At 35.8% G+C, this 20861-nt stretch overlaps 2 protein-coding genes across 2 annotated transcripts; one reads left to right on the plus strand and one right to left on the minus strand.

Moving 5' to 3' along the window:
* The first annotated feature begins 2739 nt into the window (after window positions 1–2739).
* On the plus strand, window positions 2740–14469 carry LOC107598359 (zinc finger protein ubi-d4-like). The gene is made up of 11 exons (XM_016289666.1): window positions 2740–2771; window positions 3150–3157; window positions 3233–3340; window positions 4521–4717; window positions 4822–4914; window positions 5652–5736; window positions 6478–6609; window positions 6907–7038; window positions 7129–7241; window positions 9556–9637; window positions 13644–14469. Exons 1-11 carry the CDS (start codon window positions 2740–2742, stop codon window positions 13724–13726), a joined length of 1065 nt encoding a protein of 354 aa, XP_016145152.1. The 3' UTR covers window positions 13727–14469.
* A 1171-nt stretch (window positions 14470–15640) lies between these two features.
* Window positions 15641–18918, minus strand: LOC107598360 (muscarinic acetylcholine receptor M3-like). Its single transcript, XM_016289667.1, has 2 exons — window positions 18101–18918; window positions 15641–16425 (listed from the first exon to the last, which is right to left on the minus strand). Exons 1-2 carry the CDS (start codon window positions 18827–18829, stop codon window positions 15757–15759), a joined length of 1398 nt encoding a protein of 465 aa, XP_016145153.1. The 5' UTR covers window positions 18830–18918; the 3' UTR covers window positions 15641–15756.
* Between the last annotated feature and the right edge of the window lie 1943 nt (window positions 18919–20861).

Genomic DNA, 20861 nt, shown 5'->3' on the forward strand with positions numbered 1-20861 from the left:
TAGTTTTTTGACTAAAACGGGACTAATATCAAGAATGTGAAAAAACCAAGATGCCGTACATGGGAAGTACACTCTAAAAAATACTGGGTTGTTTCAACCCAATGTTGGGTCAAATATGGACTAACCCAATTGTTGGGTTAAAAAGCTAATTTAAAAATTTAACCAAAATTTAACCCAACAGTTGGGTTAGTCCATATTTGACCCAACATTGGGTTGAAACAACCCAGCATTTTTTAGAGTGTAGCTAGCTCCAGAAGATGGCGGTAATGCAAGAAGACATAGTGGAATGCAGTAGGAGCGGACAAGGAATTAAATATTTGATGAGTTTTTTTACTAAAACGGGACTAATATCAAGAATGTGAAAAAACCAAGATGCCGTACATGGGAAGTACACTCTAAAAAATGCTGGGTTGTTTCAACCCAATGTTGGGTCAAATATGGACTAACCCAATTGTTGGGTTAAAAAGCTAATTTAAAAATTTAACCAAAATTTAACCCAACAGTTGGGTTAGTCCATATTTGACCCAACATTGGGTTGAAACAACCCAGTATTTTTTAGAGTGTAGCTAGCTCCAGAAGATGGCGGTAATGCAAGACCAAGGATGCAAGCTGCTATTAAAACCAAAAGAAGAATACGTTTTTCAATGTCCGAAGCGACCGCAATATCGTCATATAATGCTATACGAATTTTACCAGGGGAACCTCGTCAAAAAACATGTATTTTCCCCGCGGAACGCGATTTTTACAGAGGGCCCCCTCAAAACGCAATTGGGCTGGTTTGGCGGGCTTTTGTTGTGAACACCTGGCAACCCTGAGTTTGAGTTATTTTGATTACTTTAGTAGTACTAAATTAGTACTATTGTTTGTATTTCTGTAGTGGACCCTTTTCACAAGACTGTGATGACGCATTTAACGGTCATCAGCATCGTAAATCCTCAAAGGTTTTTCATATTTGTATTTTTTTAAAAATTGATGTATGTTTATAACACTATTCTTTGTATTATATCACCGTTGCATCAAATTACAAAAAACATTTAACGCTAATGCGAGGGTGTTTCTAATGCAGCGTCTATGGGAGGGACGGTACATTTAACATCGTTCTCTCTTCTGACCGCCGATATCAGTCTCTCGCAATTTTTTTCCTTTTATTGAAAGTCATGAAAACACTATCGTGGACTTTTTCTTTTGCTATTTGAGCAACTGGGAATGCAAAAAATATATATTTGTGGTACTCTCCCATTCACTGCTCTTCAAGTTAACCCAACTATGACGACTTCCGCTGCTGAGAAACCCGGAAATGTGAAAAAGGGTCCATATATGTGACCCTGGAGCACAAAACCAGTCTTAGGTAGCACGGGTAAATGTGGAGGGTTTCATTGCTGATAATATTTTTAAAACATTTTCCTTATCTTATAAACATGTGATTTTGGGTTATTATATCAAGCATCGCTCTTTAAAGGTTTTATTATACATTTTATTTTATTTTTATGTAAATTTCACATTCATAAATGCAAGTTTACAAAAGGCAGACCTCTTTTTATGGTGCTTGGAAAAGAGACATTTAACATCGTTCTCTCTTCTGACCGCCGATATCAGTCTCGTTATCAATTTTTTTCCTTTTATTGAAAGTCATGAAAACACTATCGTGGACTTTTTCTTTTGCTATTTGAGCAACTGGGAATGCAAAAAATATATATTTGTGGTACTCTCCCATTCACTGCTCTTCAAGTTAACCCAACTATGACGACTTCCGCTGCTGAGAAACCCGGAAATGTGAAAAAGGGTCCATATATGTGACCCTGGAGCACAAAACCAGTCTTAGGTAGCACGGGTAAATGTGGAGGGTTTCATTGCTGATAATATTTTTAAAACATTTTCCTTATCTTATAAACATGTGATTTTGGGTTATTATATCAAGCATCGCTCTTTAAAGGTTTTATTATACATTTTATTTTATTTTTATGTAAATTTCACATTCATAAATGCAAGTTTACAAAAGGCAGACCTCTTTTTATGGTGCTTGGAAAAGAGATTGAAATGTTTGTAGATGTGATGTCAAAATCTACAAATAGTAAAGCAATTAAAACGATTAATATATGCTCCTCCTTTAACATTTTCACATAATATAATAAAAACAATAATAATAATAAATAATGGTGCTGACCTGCAAAGTATATTGTGACCATGGAGCACAAAAGCAGTGTTAAGTCGCTGGGGTATATTTGTAGCAATAGCCAACATTACATTGTATGGGTCAAAATTATAGATTTTTCATTTATGCCAAAAATCATTAGGATATTAAGTAAAGATCATGTTCCATGAAGATATTTTGTACATGTCCTACCGTAATCAAAACTTAATTTTTGATTAGTAATATGCATTGCTAAAAACTTAATTTGGACAACTTTAAAGGTGATTTTCTCAATATTTAGATTTTTTTGCACCCTCAGATTCCAGATTTTCACATAGTTGTATCTCAGCCAAATATTGTCCTGTCCTAACAAACCATACATCAATGGAAAGCTTATTTATTCAGCTTTCAGATGATGTATAAATCTCAATTTCATAAAACTGACCCTTATGACTGGTTTTGTGGTCCAGGGTCACATTTATTGTGTACAGTTTTGCAGAAACTTGAGTCTGGCTAGCTTTCATCTGCTATGACGGATCAAACATTTCAAAAAGGAGAGCTAGTGCGCATGCGCAGTGAAGACAACAACAGCCCACTACAGCAAAACAATGGCGACTGCCGTGGAGAATATCGTTAAAGTGTGAGTACATGTAGTTTTTAAACTCTTTGAAGGAGTATCCGTGTGATATTCTCGATGTGTGGCTTGTTCGGGACGGGTTTATTGTCAACAGTAAGGTTGAAGCATTGGGGTGACGTTTGGCTAATAATGAAAATCTGCACCTCGTTCATTCATCGTTTTCTGACATCAAAGCGCTACATACAGCCATGTGTGCTCTTTTATCTGCTGCACTAACCAGTCACTAGCTCTTTTGCCTTCTTGTTGTGTTTTCTTGTCCAACTTTCAAAAAACAAAAACAAAAAAAAAGTCTATATTAGTGCTTCTTTTATACTGGCAAAAAATAGTACACCTCATTAGGGTCCATTGATGTCCATTGTTTGCATGTGTGACCCTACACAGGAGTGCAGGTTCAGCATCAGCCCAATACACTTATTCCATTCTCAGTCCGTCCTACTGCTGCTAACATATGATTTCTCTTTAAGGTACCGCACCGGGACAGCTGTACACATACCCTGCTCGCCGATGGAGGAAGAAGAGAAGAGCTCACCCACCAGAAGACCCTCCTCTGGCTTTTCCTCCACTCAAAGCTGGTATCTGTTATAGCATAGCCTGTTTGTAATGCTTAACATTATCTATTTCTATTTACCCGTTCTTGTGTTTAAATCTATAACACAATTTTTGCTACACAAATTTCTAAAGCCTCTGAAAACCATACACAATCTACTACATGGCTTCCTTTTATTTAGTAAATGTATTAATAACTTATATATTATTAGTAATATTTCAAGATGAACACTTACTGGATTGAAGCAACTTGGGTTTAATTGATTATGCGTGCATAATTATTTTTAGAAAAATCATGTTAAAATGTGAGCACCATATATTAGGCTTTTGGGTAACGTTTATTTGTTCATCTCTCAGTCATGTCTTTATTGCATTGCATTACATTTTTAATAATGAAAACTACAGAGCTTTGATCATAAAACTGAGCATTTAAATATCATCCGTATTAAAACATTTTTGGGAGGTATAAATTGAAAACTGATATTTATATGCATTTGTTATAAATATCTCACTGATTTACGTTACAAACTCAAAATTTCATATTCTTCTACATTATACTATATGAGCCATAAAAGCCTGGTGTATCAAATGTGATACTCAACATAAAACACATTTGTGACACTGGAGCACAAAACCAGTCATATTTGTAGCAATAGCCAACAATACATTGTATGGGTCAAAATGATCGATTTTTCTTTTATGCCAAAAATCATTAGGATATTAAGTAAAGATTATGTTCCATGAAGATATTTTGTAAATTTCCTACTGTAAATATATCAAAACTTAATTTTTGATTAGTAATATGCATTGCTAAGAACTTCATTTGGACAACTTTAAAGACGATTTTCTCAATATTTTGATTTTTTTGCACCCTCAGATTCCAGATTTTCAAATAGTTGTATCTCAGCCAAATATTGTCCGATCCTAACAAACCATACATCAATGGAAAGCTTATTTATCAGCTTTCAGATGATGCATAAATCTCAATTTCAAAAAATGTACCCTTATGACATATGCAAACTTTTTATCAAAAGGTTAAATAAACTGTTGCATTTAAAAAAAAATTTTCAGGTTATTTCAAATGTCAGACTTTATAGGGTTAATAAATATAAACAATATAGATTGAGATGGTTAAGTCAGAGAGAACATATTTAAAATTAGATTGCAAATCCTAACCAAATGATTTGAAACTGCATCTTTTCAAAGCTGAGCTGGAACTGAACCTGAAAAAGGATGTGTTGGGCCCGTTGGATGGGAGCAGTCTGGAGGCCTTGCTGAAAGGAGAGCCGCTGGATAAAAGAGTGTCCACGGAGCTTAGACCGCCTGAGGAAGAAGCCAGTCTGACTGAGATCACTGGAACCAGTGCAGCCAGCAGCCACAGCGGCTCCACACGCATCAGGAAGGTTTGAAGCAGGGCTTTTGTACTTATGTACTGTATACTCTGAGCACATAACTGATGGATCTTCCCTTATGAATACATATCCTGATCGTTTCCTGTCGTTCTCAGAGAATCCTTGAGCCGGAAGACTACTTGGATGATCTGGATGATGAAGATTTTGAGGAGGAGACCCCAAAAAGAAGAGGAAAAGGAAAGTCTAAGGTAACTAGTCTAAAAGTTCCTGTTAGTGTTAAGTCTAGTGTTCCTGTGGCTCAGTGGTAGAGCATTGCGTTAGCAGCGCAAAAGGTCGCTTTGGATAAAAGCGTCTGCTAAATGCATAAATGTATTTATTTTATTTATTTATTTAGTCTGCTGTTGCTTAATTAATTGAATATTGATACAGTATTAAAGGGATAGTTCACCCAAAAAGGCAAATTCTGTCATTAATTATTCACCCTCATGTCGTTCCAAACCCGGAAGACCTTTGTTCATCTTCGGAACACAAATTAAGATATTTTTGATGCATTCTGAGAGCTCTCTGACCCTCTATAGTCACAATGTAATTACCACGATCAAGGTCCAGAAACGTAGCAAGGAGATCGGTAAAATAATCCATGTGACATCAGGGGTTCAACCGTAATTTTACTAAGCTACGAGAATCCTTTTTGTGCTCAAAAATAACAACTTTATTTAACAATTCTGGACCTTGATAGTGTTAGGATCCTTGCTGTCTGTGGAGGGTCAGAGAGCTCTCGGAATTCATCAAAAATATCTTAATTTGTGTTCCGAAGATGAACGAAGGTCTTCCGGGTTTGGAACGACAAGAGGGTGAGTAATTAATGACAGAATTTTCATTTTTGGGTGAACTAACCCTTTAAGCAGTTATTATATGCTGATGTTCTTGGTCATGCGATGGCCTGGAGGAATAGTTTTATGAAAATGTCATTTTAATCTGCCAGGGTCGAGGAGTTGGAAATGGAAAAAAGAAAATGGAAGCTGCTGCAGCTGCCCAGGAAGACCGAGACAAACCGTATGCTTGTGACAGTGAGTTGTGACACATTTTATTTTGAGTGATTGTTGTTTTAAAAAGGCATTCTTTTGAAGCATTATGGTTATTTTTTGCAGAAATCACTTTAGAATTCGATTTTAGGCAACATTTAGTTAAATTGGATGTTTTTATTACGGTAAACTATGGTTCACTACTATTCAGAAGGTTTTTTTTCTTTTTTTTTCTTTCCCAAGTAACGGTAAGTGTTACTAAATTCTATTTTGAATGCTGTTCTTTTGAACTTTTAAATCATTAAAAAATCCTGAAAAAAATGTGTCACAGTTTAACAAAAACATTAAGCAGCACGATTGTTTTAACAAGAAGAAATGTATATAAGCTGCAAATCAGCATATTAGAATGATTTCTGAAGGATCATGTGACACTGAAGACTGGAGGAATGATGCTGAAAATACAGCTTTGATCACAGGAATAAATCATGTTTTATAATATATTCACATAGAAAACGTATATATATTTTAAATCATAATATTTCACAGTTTTTATAGTGTTTGTTTAAATAAATGCAGCCTTGGTGAGCAGAAGAAACTTATTAGTGTATGTGGCTAACCTTTGTGTAACGCTGTTGTTGCAGTAAATGCAGTTTGAGCATTATGAGAAATCGCATCTAAATGTGCTCATGGTTTAGATGTCAGGAGAGGGAGCTTTAGTACATTAAAAACCTTTGTTGAAATTCCTGTTCACTGCTGTTTTAATTTTAAACCTTTTCTTTTTATTAGTCTGTGGGAAACGCTATAAAAACAGACCAGGTTTGAGTTACCACTACACTCACTCTCACCTGGCTGATGAGGAGGGAGAAGATAGAGAAGAACCTGAGATGCACTCACCTACACCACAAGAGGAACCCAAGAGTGAGTTCATTCATGATGGAAAGTGCACTCCTGACACATCACTTTTATTGTTGTGCATGATCAATTTATAGGATTTAACGAGTACGAGATGTACCCGTTCTTCATGTTTGAACCATACCCTTTATACAATATTTAAAGAGTTAGATCCTTGTTTCTTAAGGATATTGTATATGACATTACAAATATTTGTAACTTTTGTTGCGACCACATTGATTGCAGCGTCAATTTGGATATTCCTGCCAGTTAAAACATTAATGAAAGCAGGTTCATCTGATCCTCTGTTTTTTTTTTTTACAGCCCCTAAGAAAGGACCAAATGGCCTGGCATTACCCAATGACTATTGTGACTTCTGCCTGGGCGACTCTAACATGAACCAGAAAACAGGCCAGTCTGAGGAACTGGTGTCCTGCTCTGACTGTGGGCGTTCAGGTATGACACAGAGACACACAACAAGCTCTAAACCTCCACGTTGAGATGCACATAATTCACACGTGGCCTTTTTCTCCCATCCCTCCTTAGGACATCCTTCGTGCCTGCAGTTCACCGCTGTGATGATGGCAGCTGTGAAGACTTATCGCTGGCAGTGCATTGAGTGCAAGTGCTGCAACGTTTGTGGCACATCTGAGAATGACGTGAGTCTCCTCACATGATCAGTCAGACACATAAAACCAGTGTTGGGGGAAATTACTTTTAAAGGGGTCCTATTATGCTCTTTTACAAAGTCTTGATTTTGTTTTGGGGGTGTACTAGAAAAGGCTCTCATACTAGGTTGTTCAAAAAACACATTATTTTTCACATATTTTACATTATTACAACACCTCTCTCCCCAGTCTGGCATGAACGGCTCGAATAGTTCCTGTATCAAATGAAGTCCCGCCTTCTGAAACACGAAATGTGCTGTGATTGGTTAGCTGGGCCAGTGTGTGCTGTGATTGGCAGCACTCTGGGCCTGGTCGGGAAATGTCACGCCCCTTATTATAGCTGCCTGCGAGCTTCAGTGTAAATATTGGGTCAAAATCAAATCAATTTGAGCGCGATTTAAACCTGGATGATTGTAACCACTCTAAGTTCGTCTGCCTTGGGAAAGCTAGCGTGTCTCCGACACAGTGATAACACTCGTTGCCTTCTCTAATGCAGCTTATCCAGGTCTCGTCCCATTTGTCGATATTTGTGATATCACAAATCCCGGAAAATATGCGTTGTAGTCCAAACGAGTCGTTCGTTGTAGTTTTTGAAAAGTGATTTCTGTTAAATAAAATTGTCTTTTTGAAGTGGACTTTAAACTTTGTAACTTCACAGAACTTTTTTATGCTCAAACAGCAACATTACAGACTAACTAAAGTTGAAAAAGTGAAAAAGCATAATAGGACCCCTTTAAAGTATTGTAGGGCTGTCAAAAAAAATTCTAATTTCGAATATTCATCGAATTTAAAATAAAAATCCACATTCGAATGCAAAAACGATGCATTCGAATTTTAGGTGAGCGTTTAGGAGGCAGCCCTTATCAGAGGTGCACGAGATACGATGACAATATAAGTGTCGTTGCATTGTAATGTTTTTGTTAGTCTATCCAGTTGAAGCCACTAGATGCGGGGCTGCTGCGTTGTTAATTACAAATATTGTGGGAAAAGAGAACATCAATGTGGAGAAGATCTTGTTTACATCAAAACTGAAACCAAGCCGTTCACACAGAACACACATTTTCTAGAGGGACATCTATCACTGTTGCACTCGCGTCTCGCACAAAAGAGCAATCTAATTTATTAAAATTAATGCAACTTTAACTGTGAAAAAAACATATAGAGAAAAATGTACTCTGTGTGATTGGCTTTCGGCCCTTTGTATTAAACTATGCATACATACATGATGCTGTTTTGTTTATAGTTGTTTAAGCAACTTAATTAATTATAATTGGTTTATAAACTTATTTTAAACATTATGCACTTTTTTCACAGATAGTCATGTTATCTTATATGCTTTGAATAAACGTTCATTGGTCGATGCGCCCTCTTGTGGCCTCAGGAGAGAAGCCAAAAGCTTTTCTTCACCCTAACTGAAATTATGCATTTTAAATTCCAATATAAATCGAATTTTGATCATATTGAAGTACAAAATTCTAATGTAGTTTTTCAGCCATTTTGACAGCCCTAAAGAAATGCATTACAGTATTGCGTTACTCCCTAAAAAAGTAACTAATTATGTTACTTAGTTACTTTTTGTGGAAAGTAATGCGTTACATTACTTTTGCGGTACTTTTTAAATCATGGCTATACTTACTTGTTTGTTTTAAATCTAAAAAGTTCTATTTTTGGCAAATGTAAAAGCCCTTTCACACCAGAAGTGAAATGAATAATGAATTATTAAGATGTGAATTAACATCTGTACGGTAGACGGCGCAGCTAAAACAAACCTTTCAGTTGTGCATGAAGAATAGGATGCAGGAGAATAAACTCTTCAGTAAAGAAAAAAAATTATGCTTATCTAAAGTAATTTTTGCTTGTTAGTATGGTCAGCAGCAAAGGCATTGCTTAATAAAATGGGATTAAACACAAAGCATATTTGTTGTTTAACAGATTTAATTATTGCAGGTTTGTGTCATATATTTTGTTGCATTTCACTGTTTTTATTCATTCTGAAGAACGCTGAATCTGTTTTTGTGCAAGTGAGATGAGTAAAAGCATGTTCACATTTTACTACACTAACATAGGTTCACACATCGCCTCTGCGCTTGCTCCCGATTTCACTCAACATGGAGACTGGAAAGCTGCCCGTCAATAAATGGGAAACCATATTTGAAAAAGTAACTTAGATATTTTCTTGTAAATTGAAAAGTAATGTTACTTGAGAAAAGTAATCTGATTATGTAACTCCTGTTACTCGTAATGCGTTACCCCCAACACTTCACAAAACCATCTGTTAATAATGTGTTTAAATCTTCTTGCGCAGGACCAGCTTCTGTTCTGTGATGACTGTGATCGAGGATACCACATGTACTGCCTCAGCCCTCCCATGTCAGACCCTCCAGAAGGTACGAGCAATCGCTTTTATCATCGTTTACTCAGTCTCGTGTTGTTCCAGACTCATACCACTTTTTTTTCTTCCATTAAATGCAAAAAGAAAGACATTTTCAAGAAAGTTTGCGCCTTTCACTGCTGTTCCATTCCAAAACCGTTTAAGCCAAAAGCTTTTCTTCACCCTAACTGAAATTATGCATTTTAAATTCCAATATAAATCGAATTTTGATCATATTGAAGTACAAAATTCTAATGTAGTTTTTCAGCCATTTTGACAGCCCTAAAGAAATGCATTACAGTATTGCGTTACTCCCTAAAAAAGTAACTAATTATGTTACTTAGTTACTTTTTGTGGAAAGTAATGCGTTACATTACTTTTGCGGTACTTTTTAAATCATGGCTATACTTACTTGTTTGTTTTAAATCTAAAAAGTTCTATTTTTGGCAAATGTAAAAGCCCTTTCACACCAGAAGTGAAATGAATAATGAATTATTAAGATGTGAATTAACATCTGTACGGTAGACGGCGCAGCTAAAACAAACCTTTCAGTTGTGCATGAAGAATAGGATGCAGGAGAATAAACTCTTCAGTAAAGAAAAAAAATTATGCTTATCTAAAGTAATTTTTGCTTGTTAGTATGGTCAGCAGCAAAGGCATTGCTTAATAAAATGGGATTAAACACAAAGCATATTTGTTGTTTAACAGATTTAATTATTGCAGGTTTGTGTCATATATTTTGTTGCATTTCACTGTTTTTATTCATTCTGAAGAACGCTGAATCTGTTTTTGTGCAAGTGAGATGAGTAAAAGCATGTTCACATTTTACTACACTAACATAGGTTCACACATCGCCTCTGCGCTTGCTCCCGATTTCACTCAACATGGAGACTGGAAAGCTGCCCGTCAATAAATGGGAAACCATATTTGAAAAAGTAACTTAGATATTTTCTTGTAAATTGAAAAGTAATGTTACTTGAGAAAAGTAATCTGATTATGTAACTCCTGTTACTCGTAATGCGTTACCCCCAACACTTCACAAAACCATCTGTTAATAATGTGTTTAAATCTTCTTGCGCAGGACCAGCTTCTGTTCTGTGATGACTGTGATCGAGGATACCACATGTACTGCCTCAGCCCTCCCATGTCAGACCCTCCAGAAGGTACGAGCAATCGCTTTTATCATCGTTTACTCAGTCTCGTGTTGTTCCAGACTCATACCACTTTTTTTTCTTCCATTAAATGCAAAAAGAAAGACATTTTCAAGAAAGTTTGCGCCTTTCACTGCTGTTCCATTCCAAAACCGTTTCTGATTCCTGGTTCTGGAATCGATTTGTCCACTGTTGTTTTCTATTATTTTTTTCTTTATAGACTGGTAGAACGTGCTCACTTTATCTCGCTGTAACTACGTGATATGAAGGCTTACTTCCTTTTAAACTTCCTTTGTAGTCATTGATTATTATCAGCATCTGTTATCTCTTCATGTAGTACAGAGTGGTGCTCAAAACCATTTTGGGCAACAGAACAAGCCAATTTCATCCTTTAAGCTAATTAATAGTTTGTTAATAATTAAGTATTATTCTTTTTATATACTTTAGATCTCAGAACAAATCCGTGTCTGTGTCCATATTATATGTTTTAGGTACAAAAACGTTATTGTAGGAAACTTGTCTAAAGCATAGGCTAATCGATATTTGTCAGACGTAAGCTATTGGACATGCAGGATCACTGAATGAAACCGTGACAACAAAACAAAGTGAATTAAAGGTAATAATCACAAATGTGACCCTGGAGCACAAAAGCAGTGTTAAGTCGCTGGGGTATATTTGTAGCAATAACCAAAAATACATTGCATGGGTCAAAATTATCGATTTTTCTTTTATGCCAAAAATCATTAGGATATTAAGTAAAGATCATGTTCCATGAAGATATTTTGTACATGTCCTACCGTAAATATAGCAGAACTTAATTTTTGATTAGTAATATGCATTGCTAAGAACTTAATTTGGACAACTTTAAAGGCGGTTTTCTCAGTATTTAGATTTTTTTGCACCCTCAGATTCCAGATTTTTAAATAGTTGTATCTCGACCAAATATTGTCCTATCCTAACAAACCTTACATCAATTGAAAGCTTATATATTCAGCTTTCAGGTGAAGTATAAATCTCAATTTCGAAAAATTTACTCTTATGACTGGTTTTGTGGTCCAGGGGTCACATATGGCTTTAAATGTGAGTGAAGTGACGTGTGGCCAAGTATTGTGTCCAATACTTGGAATTTGTGCTCTGCATTTAGGCACCCATCCAAGTGCACACACACAGCAGTGAACACACACTCAGAGCAGTGGGCAGCCAATACCTACAATCCCTGCCGGGCCTGAGACTCAAACCCTCGACCTTCGAGTTACAAGTCCGACTCTCTATCCATTAGGCCACGACTGCCCCCTCTATTTATTTAAACAATAACATTGTTTAAATAAATAGAGGTTTGTGGAGATGAATCGGACTTCCTGTTGAAATTAGAGGCCAAGAGGTTATTTAAATGTTTCAGTGTGACATACCATGACACCCGGGTATATGTACATGCAACCATGTAAAAAAACCAGCTGCAATCGTATTTTTGAATTGCTTCATTGAACAACCCATCCAAAAGAACAGGTTTGTGGAGATGAATCGGACTTCCTGTTGAAATTAGAGGCCAAGAGGTGAATGAATGATTGGCTCTATAAACTGAAAAGGCTATTAAAGAGGATTTGCCTTCGAGGGAATCAATTCCAGCTGTTGGGATCGATTCTCGATTCCCAAAACCTTGGAATCAAGGAATCAATTATTTTTGGATTGGCTTCCCAGGCCATACTGAATGGGGACAAGTCTATCAATCTCCAAAATCTTCACAAAAATTTAGAACACACAAAATTGGTCCATATGTTTCTATATGCACATACACACAAAAATCACATATTTCATGACTGCTACCAGCAGAGTAAAAAAAAACTGCACTGAAATTTACTTTAGTTCTATATCCCTGAGATCCATAAAGCAGTAGTAAATTATCCACATGTGAAATAATATGCATAATCGGAGAATAGTTTTTTTTTTATGTGCCATGACGAGTCATTTTTTTAATGGGCTGAAAATCCTTTAACTAATTTGGTGTTTGGTGTAAAAATGGCATGTAAATTTCTATTATCACCAAATCTTGGATTCAATATTATCAACTGGCTTTCTTTCAGTTAGCACAGGTTTTGTATTTCTTTTTGTAACTGATTGGTCATAGGCCTCAATGATCTGAGCTCATGCACCTCAGTTTAAGAGTGAAAAAATCATTATCGTGGATAATGTTCATGGAAAAGCAGAGGTGCATAAGCTCAGATCAGTGAGGCCTATGATCGATCAGTGTACAAAACCTGTGCTACTTGAAAGAAAACAAGATAGAAAAACAAAAAACCTGAATCCAATATTTGGTAAAAATACCGCATAAGAATTTGATAAGAAATCTTTAAAAGGCTGGGCATTCTCTATGGGGAACACCACAAGTGTAACAAAGTGAAGGACAAAAATCCCATAAAAAGATTAATTTTTTTATTTTTTTTTTTTTTTATTAAAGTTGGATGTTGTTTATACCCTGTGTGAGCAAAGTAAGTTGTATTCCAATGTGATAACATTAACTTGCATTTTGGGAAAAAGAAAATCCTCTCTGTCAAAATGACCGGAACACAACATTGGGGTTAACATTGAGTTTTGCATGTAACACTATTGACTTGTGTGCTATATTTCAAGTCTTGTGATGCAGTGCAATAGCATTGCATTAGGAACAGACCAAAACAATAAAGTCAGAAAGCTTTAAAAAGCAATCAAATCTCATGCGTGTGTGTGTGTGTGCATATTCAAACTTATCTTGTGAAGCCACATCTTTGACACCAAAATGATTGCACAAGTTTATGCATTTATCGTTTTAAGTTGGTAGTAGTTATAGTTATGTGTTTGCCACTGATTCATATTTGGCTTTAATCTTGTTTATAGGAAGCTGGAGTTGCCACCTGTGTCTGGCTCTTCTGAAGGACAAGGCCTCCATTTATCAGAGCCAAAACCCCGCGATGGAGTGATAATGAAAACAGTCTAGCTTGAAGAATGTGCAGCCCTCACAATCCACAGACGGTCGTGAGATTTTACAGAATGATGGAGAGGTAGAAAGAGACATCATTGGCCCTAACATAGCCATTGTTTTTGGTTTTGATCTCACTATGACTGTTACACACATCACAAGCAGTGTTTGAAATGAAAGAGTGCATAAAGGAAAGGTTTGAAATGGATCATATACTGTACACTTCATGCATTATGAGCAGTATTTCCACATTCCTTGATGTTAGGGCCAGTGGTTCAGATGATTAAGCACCTGTTTATGCATTGCCAAATATTATTATTTTTTTGTCTCGTTCACTCAAGATACATTTGTTTACATAGAGCAAACATATGGCTTAATCCTTCACGGATGTTATGGATTTAAATATTCATTTGTACAAGAAGTGTATCTCTGTCTTTGTCATAAATGATTATTTCTTGTAAGTTATTCTTTCAGGAAGTAATTGTGCCAAGGTCCAGATTCAAACACCAGAAGATGGTGCTGTGTTTTTATTTTTTCTGTTTCTTCATTTTCTGGATTCGCTCATTTTAATTCGACAAAAACACTCTCATGAGGCGGGTTATCTTTCGTAGCAGAATTTTGTATGTGATGATATATAACCAATATCTATTATTGTTGACCATATTGAATTATCGTGAGTACTGTATCGTTTTGTATTTGTTTTTGGTAAATCATGTCAGATTGTATTTGGTATTCAATGTAAATGCTGTATTTTTCAGTCTTTTTTTTATTTACATTTTTCATATTGGCCTTTCCATAATAAACATACGTGTAACAGAGATATTCATCTTAATCATGTGTATTTTTTATGAATGCTACCAGCAAAGTAAATAAAAGCTGCACTGAAATTTACTACAGTACTCTGAGACCCAGTAAAATGTATACATATGAAATAATAGACATGAGGTAAGAGTTTTTTTTTTTAAATATCATAGTTTTTAACATCAAGATTTTAGATTAAAATGTATATAATTATAATTTAAGAGCTTATATAATGCGGGATGACGTTTTTTTACATAATTCTCACTCTGCTGTTACTACTAAGTTCATGTCTGCAGCTCTGGTACACAGTTTGTATGTTAACCTTCTGGTTTTGCTCACATGATGATCAAAATGTATTTCAATTAAATTAATATACAATATTATAATGTTTTACATTTACCATTTTGTGCTTTTATGCTACTAAATTATATTTATGGAATAGCTGTGGTCCATTTATTAACCACTGAGCATAGACCTGAAAATGAATCGCTTGAATGCTTTGGAGCGCAGACTTAGGTTTGGTTTGGTCTCTTTTTAAATAAGACACTCGGCAAATTATAGCTGAAGTGAAAAAAAAAAAGTTATAGAAGTTTAGGTTTGTTATTACAAAAAAATATACAAAATGCTATTTTTAAATTTGATATGCAATATTTATTTTCCAAAACCTGTTTTACTCTAAACCTACACGAAAATCAAAGCCGTAAATCTAAATAAGCTCTGTTCCAAATTTGAGGTTGATATCACAAAAATATGAGCTTTCAGTAAGATTTAGTTTGGGTTTGGGTTCCCATTCGTTTCCAATGCGAACAATATAAGTGACTATTTTCTTCAGGACCAGTTAACATTTTTGAATTATGTCCATGATTTTTATTTATTTATTTATTTATTTTTGTTAATGTAACAAGTGCCAAAACCTTTACCAAGTCTTGTACAATTAAAAAAAAAATGTTTTTGACCAAACATCACCAGAGGGGTTATGCTTGATAAAAAAACACCCAGATGCTACATTTTATATTTTGAATGTGTCAAGTAAAGCAATTCAGATTTAAAAACTGCTACATACCCTGCCAAGACACCGATTTCACAAACAGCTGCTCTGAACTTCATTTGATGCACAACTTTGATCTCTAGGATCTTTTCAAGCCCACATGCTCTTTGGCATCATCATAAAGATCTGCATTTGTCAACCAGTGCTGAATCACTGATATAATCAAGAGAGAAAACCCAACATCAACCATTCCCCGTCGGGGTCCATCTGATCCCCTTCTTATGCTCCTTCCACCTGCAGAGCAGCAGCGCCCTGAACGTGACCCGGAAGTGCTTGTTACAGAGCGCGTAGCAGACGGGGTTGACCGTGCTGTTGACGTAGCAGAGCCAGTATCCCAGCTGCCACAGGCCCTCAGGAACGCAGTCGTCACAGAAAGTGGACACCAGGACCATGATGTTGTAGGGTGTCCATGTTACAATGAAAGCCAGGAGAATGGCACTGAGGGTCCGGGCCGCTTTCTTCTCCCTGATCAGACCCGAGGTCCGGGCTTTGCGGGCCAGCGATCGAGCCGGGGCGTGAGAAGCACTCGTGGTTATAGGATTCATAGGTGAATTAAGCGAATTCTGACTTCCGGACTCACAGCTCCTCTTGGTGGCGTTACGGTCATTGTGTAGATCACTGACCGCAGTCTTATCCATCCGAACGAGTGGAATGTATTTGTTATTGTCGTCCACCTGTGGATGGCTGTCTGTGGGATACGAGCTGGACATCTCGTCTCTTTCCCTTCGTTTCTTCCACCACGCTGCTGTCCGGTGGGTGATGATTGGACAGATGGTCTTGTGCTGGTTCTGGTCCGGGTCCGTTTGTGGTCTGACATCTTCAACGCTGCGAGAATTGCTGTGACAAGATCTCTGGGAGACATATTAAATGACAAAAAATGTTAACATCTTTGTTCTTTCATCAGTAAATAAATATCAAGTATTAGTTTACTTCAGAGCTTATTTAATAACCCTGTGAAATCCAAAGGAGTAGTTTGTTTCTTGTAGTCTAAAGCTGTGTCCGAAACCGCTCCCTATCCACTATAAAGTGTACTATATCAGGTGTTAGCCGTTTTGTAGTGCTGTCCGAATTCTGAGTGAATGACTTCATTCCCTACATTCGTTCACTCCTTTCTAATACGTGACCCTGGAGCACAAAAGCAGTGTTAAGTCGCTGGGGTATATTTGTAGCAATAGCCAACAATACATTGTATGGGTCGTATTTTCTCTTGTGGACTATAATATAAACATGAAATATCGTATTCAGGTCCGTACTAAAAAAAGAACATGCATTTTGTATGATCCCGCTTATTTTGTTAAAATAATTAACATTTTGCAGATCGATTTCAACTGTAAAAACCAAAGTTAAGTCAAAATATTAATGAATACAGTAAATAAACAATACTAAAATAACAATAGATCTCACTAGCAATAGCATGTAGCACATCATCTTTCTTTCAGGTTGCACTAATGCTTGCAACTTGTTTCTTTTAAAAAACATAATTTTTCTTGAGAAAATTGTTTTTATATTTGTTTTCTTTTTATGGTAAACATAGTTTCCCCCCCATTCTTTTATGTAATCCTGGAAGCTAAATTATTATTTTTTTAAATCCAGTTTCTTAAATTATCCTCAGAGAAGTCATTCTAGAAGAAAAAAAATAGCAGTATTAGCAATAGATGTTTTAAATTCTGTGTTTTGTGTGATTGGGTATTTGTTTGTCTCAGTGTACAGCACTACATCCTGTTTAGTCAATGTATTTTTACACAGTGTTATTAATACACAGTGGCCACAATTTAACAAAAAATAACTAAACTAAAGTAAACTAAAACCAATTATTAAAAATGAACCACAAATTAATAAGCTGTTGGAAGGAATTTGATTGCTAATTTTTATTTGGCGATATATATTATGTATAATGCTGTCAATCGATAAAAACAAATTAACTAACATTTTAAAATTTTTCTGTAATTAATCACGATTAATTGCATACAAATATATATATATATATTGTCATAATTTCACATTGTATCTCCAAATTAATGTAGAAACAACATAAAGAAGGTGTATTTAAAAGATGTGTTTAATGGCATCTTTTTACTAAGTAGCCTGTTAATTAAGGTCAGCATTAATTATAGCCATTCAACATTACAGTATAATTTACAGCCAATATTTTGATCATTTAATCGGCTTTGAAAAATATAACAACTTTTAATTTGAGTGAACTTAAAACAATCTTCACAAACAATACACTGTATATGCATAAACTATAAATTGAAAAAAAGGAAGATGCATTAATTGCATTTAAAAAATCTTTTTTTTTTGTTGTTGTTTTTTTTTAGGAAGAACCATTTTTGGTTCCCTAAAGAACCTTGCACCCTTCAGTGAACAGTTCTTAAAAGAACCATTTCTTTCACATTGTAAATCTAAAAACATTAAGAACGTAGGTTCCATGGTATTAAAGGTTCTTTATGGAACCACTGATGCTAACAAAGAACCTTTTTTAAGACCTAAAATGTAAAATAATAGACGAGCCCAGTTGAATCCCACCTGAGATGCGTTTCCCGTGCGTCCTCCCTGTGAAGCGATGAGTCCAGCGAGCTGCTGAGAGCGTTTCTCTGTCTCGCGGTACACCCGCCAGTACAGCGCCACCATCACGCTCACCGGCAGGTAAAACGCAGCGATGGCCGTCCCGAATGTGATCACAGGCTGAGACAGGAACTGCACTGAACACTCTCCCTCTGGAACAGTCCGTTCACCCACTATATACTGCCAGAACAAAATAGCTGGAGCCCAAAGCACAAACGAGACGGTCCACGCTAGAGTAATCAGCACCGCCGCTCTTCTGGGCGTTCTAGTGGCCCGATAGGTCAGAGGTCGCATGACAGAGAGGTAGCGGTCCACGCTGATGGCCAGCAGGTTCATAACAGAGGCATTGCTTGCCACATAATCCACAGTCAACCACACATCACAGGCTAGGTGTCCTAAAGTCCACTGGCCGATCAGGATGTAGGTAGTGTAGAGGTTCATCGAGACGGCGCCTAAAATGAAGTCAGCCACGGCCAAGCTTAAGAGGAAGTAGTTGCTCACTGTCCTCAGGAGAGGGTTGACTCGAAAAGAGATCATGACCAGAACGTTGCCTATGATGGTGATGATGGAGAGTGGGACGGTTATGAGAGTGATCATGGCCATCCTCCAGGTGACGGGACCAGAGACCGCCACATCTGTCCCGTTGCTTAAACTGGAGAGATTCGGTGTGAATGAGGTGCTGTTCATCATGAACTGAAGGTGGCAGGATAGATGAGATTATCTTTGTGCTTTAAAACTCCAGTGCATGCTTCATATCGCATCTTTTAGGGGATTCCTGATGTTTGATCATTCTGCGTAGACAAAAAAGACATGTGACCACAAAACCAGTCATAAGGGTCAATTTAATTCTAATTGAGATTTATACATCATCTGAAAGCTGAATAAATAAGCTTTCCATTGATGTATGGTTTGTTAGGATAGGACAATATTTGTTCGAGATACAACTATTTGAAAATCTGAGGGTGCAAAAAAATCGAAATATTGAGAAAATCATCTTTAAAGTTGTCCAAATGAAGTTCTTAGCAATGCATATTACTAATCAAAAATGAAGTTTTGATATATTTACGGCAGGAAATTTACAAAATATCTTCATGGAACATGATCTTTACTTAATAGCCTAATGATTTTTGGCATAAAAGAAAAATCAATCATTTTGACCCATGCAATGTTTTTTTAATTTAATTGCTACAAATATACCCCAGCGACTTATTTTTCAACATAAACTAACTAACCTTTACTTAATAAAAAATGTGATTTCCGCAATGCAGAAAAGGCAGATGGAATTGCAGACTCCAGTCATGTCATTTATTGTATAATGTCACAGAATTTGTCAAATTTTGGATAAATAAATCAAAAGTAGGTCAGTACATTATTAATGAAATGGCGATATTTCTGTGAATATCAAACAGCAAAAAGATTCCTGCACATATGAATCCTGCATGCTCTGTGTCTCTGTGTGAATGAACGGCACAGACGTGAGGTTTCAGCGTCTGCCATCTCACTATATGGGGACATAAACTCATGAATTTGATCTCCAGAGCTGCTCTGAGAGTCACTTCATGAGCATTTTACCGTTTCTTTTGAGAAAATCTCTCCTCATTTCACATACACACAGAAACTGAAGGTCTTCAAGGTAACCCGTCAAAATAAAAGTTCGGTTTAGCTTGAAGAAATTGTGACAGAAATTGTGACAGAATGTACATCTTAATGTAGTAGTAGTAATAATAATAATAATAATAATAATCACAATTTTTCTTCCATGTTTTAATTTTTACAGTATGTTTGATTACCATAAAAATGAAAATACACAACATTTCACAGGGCCTCATTATTGCGAGAAAATTAATCAATTAAGTTGTTTTTATGAATTCAATTAAGTTTGATTATTAAAATTTAATTAAGCCATTAAAATGGAATCTAGAAAAATTAAAAAGCTAAACAGAGAATTTGTTAATAATTAAACAGAATTTGAGAAGAAAAAAAACGGATATCATAAGGCTCTAAAATGTCATTTTTCTTAAACTTTTAAGAAATTGCTGTAACATTGTATATGTTTCATTATTTAAATTAATTACACATGCTTCTTGATTACTAAAATTTAATTTAACCATTAAAAGTCATGAGGGTCATTAGGGGCCCTCTCTGTGACATCATTTCCTGTTTTATTTTTCTGAACTTTTCGTTGGTTAGACTTGGTTGACAAGACTTTTTTAAATAATAATTTTGAATGTCTTTTTTTTTTACATTCTGATATCAGATATTTCAACCTGACATTTTTCTTATCTTATGCCCCTAAAAATATCAAAATGAATTTTAATGCAGAAATTAGAAGCGCCGCTGTATTTCGTTATAATGTATATTTTAATAAATTAATAGATAAAACAAAAAACTGAGCATCAGGTCATTAGTGCTTTACTTCTTTGAAGCCTTTATTTGATCAATGTTTGTTTACTTTATGATTACAAACTAAAATACTGAGACTTTTTACCCTGGTGATGATGACTGTAAGGAAACTAAAACTATACAGTATAAAAATTTTCCATCAAAATGATTGGTCATGATGACTGCAACAATAAAATACTGAAAAAACATCCGCCATGACCCTTAATAAGAACAGTAACCTCCCATTAGTACTAAAGTCAGGGAGTATTTGTTCATGTTAGCCTGTTTATTGATGGCCGCCTGAAACACACGCTAGCCAGCGCTGCAAAGTCAACATCGT

The sequence above is a fragment of the Sinocyclocheilus grahami genome, unplaced genomic scaffold (genome assembly GCF_001515645.1).
Source record: "Sinocyclocheilus grahami isolate Dianchi unplaced genomic scaffold, SAMN03320097.WGS_v1.1 scaffold250.1, whole genome shotgun sequence".
Taxonomy (NCBI): Eukaryota; Metazoa; Chordata; class Actinopteri; order Cypriniformes; family Cyprinidae; genus Sinocyclocheilus; species Sinocyclocheilus grahami.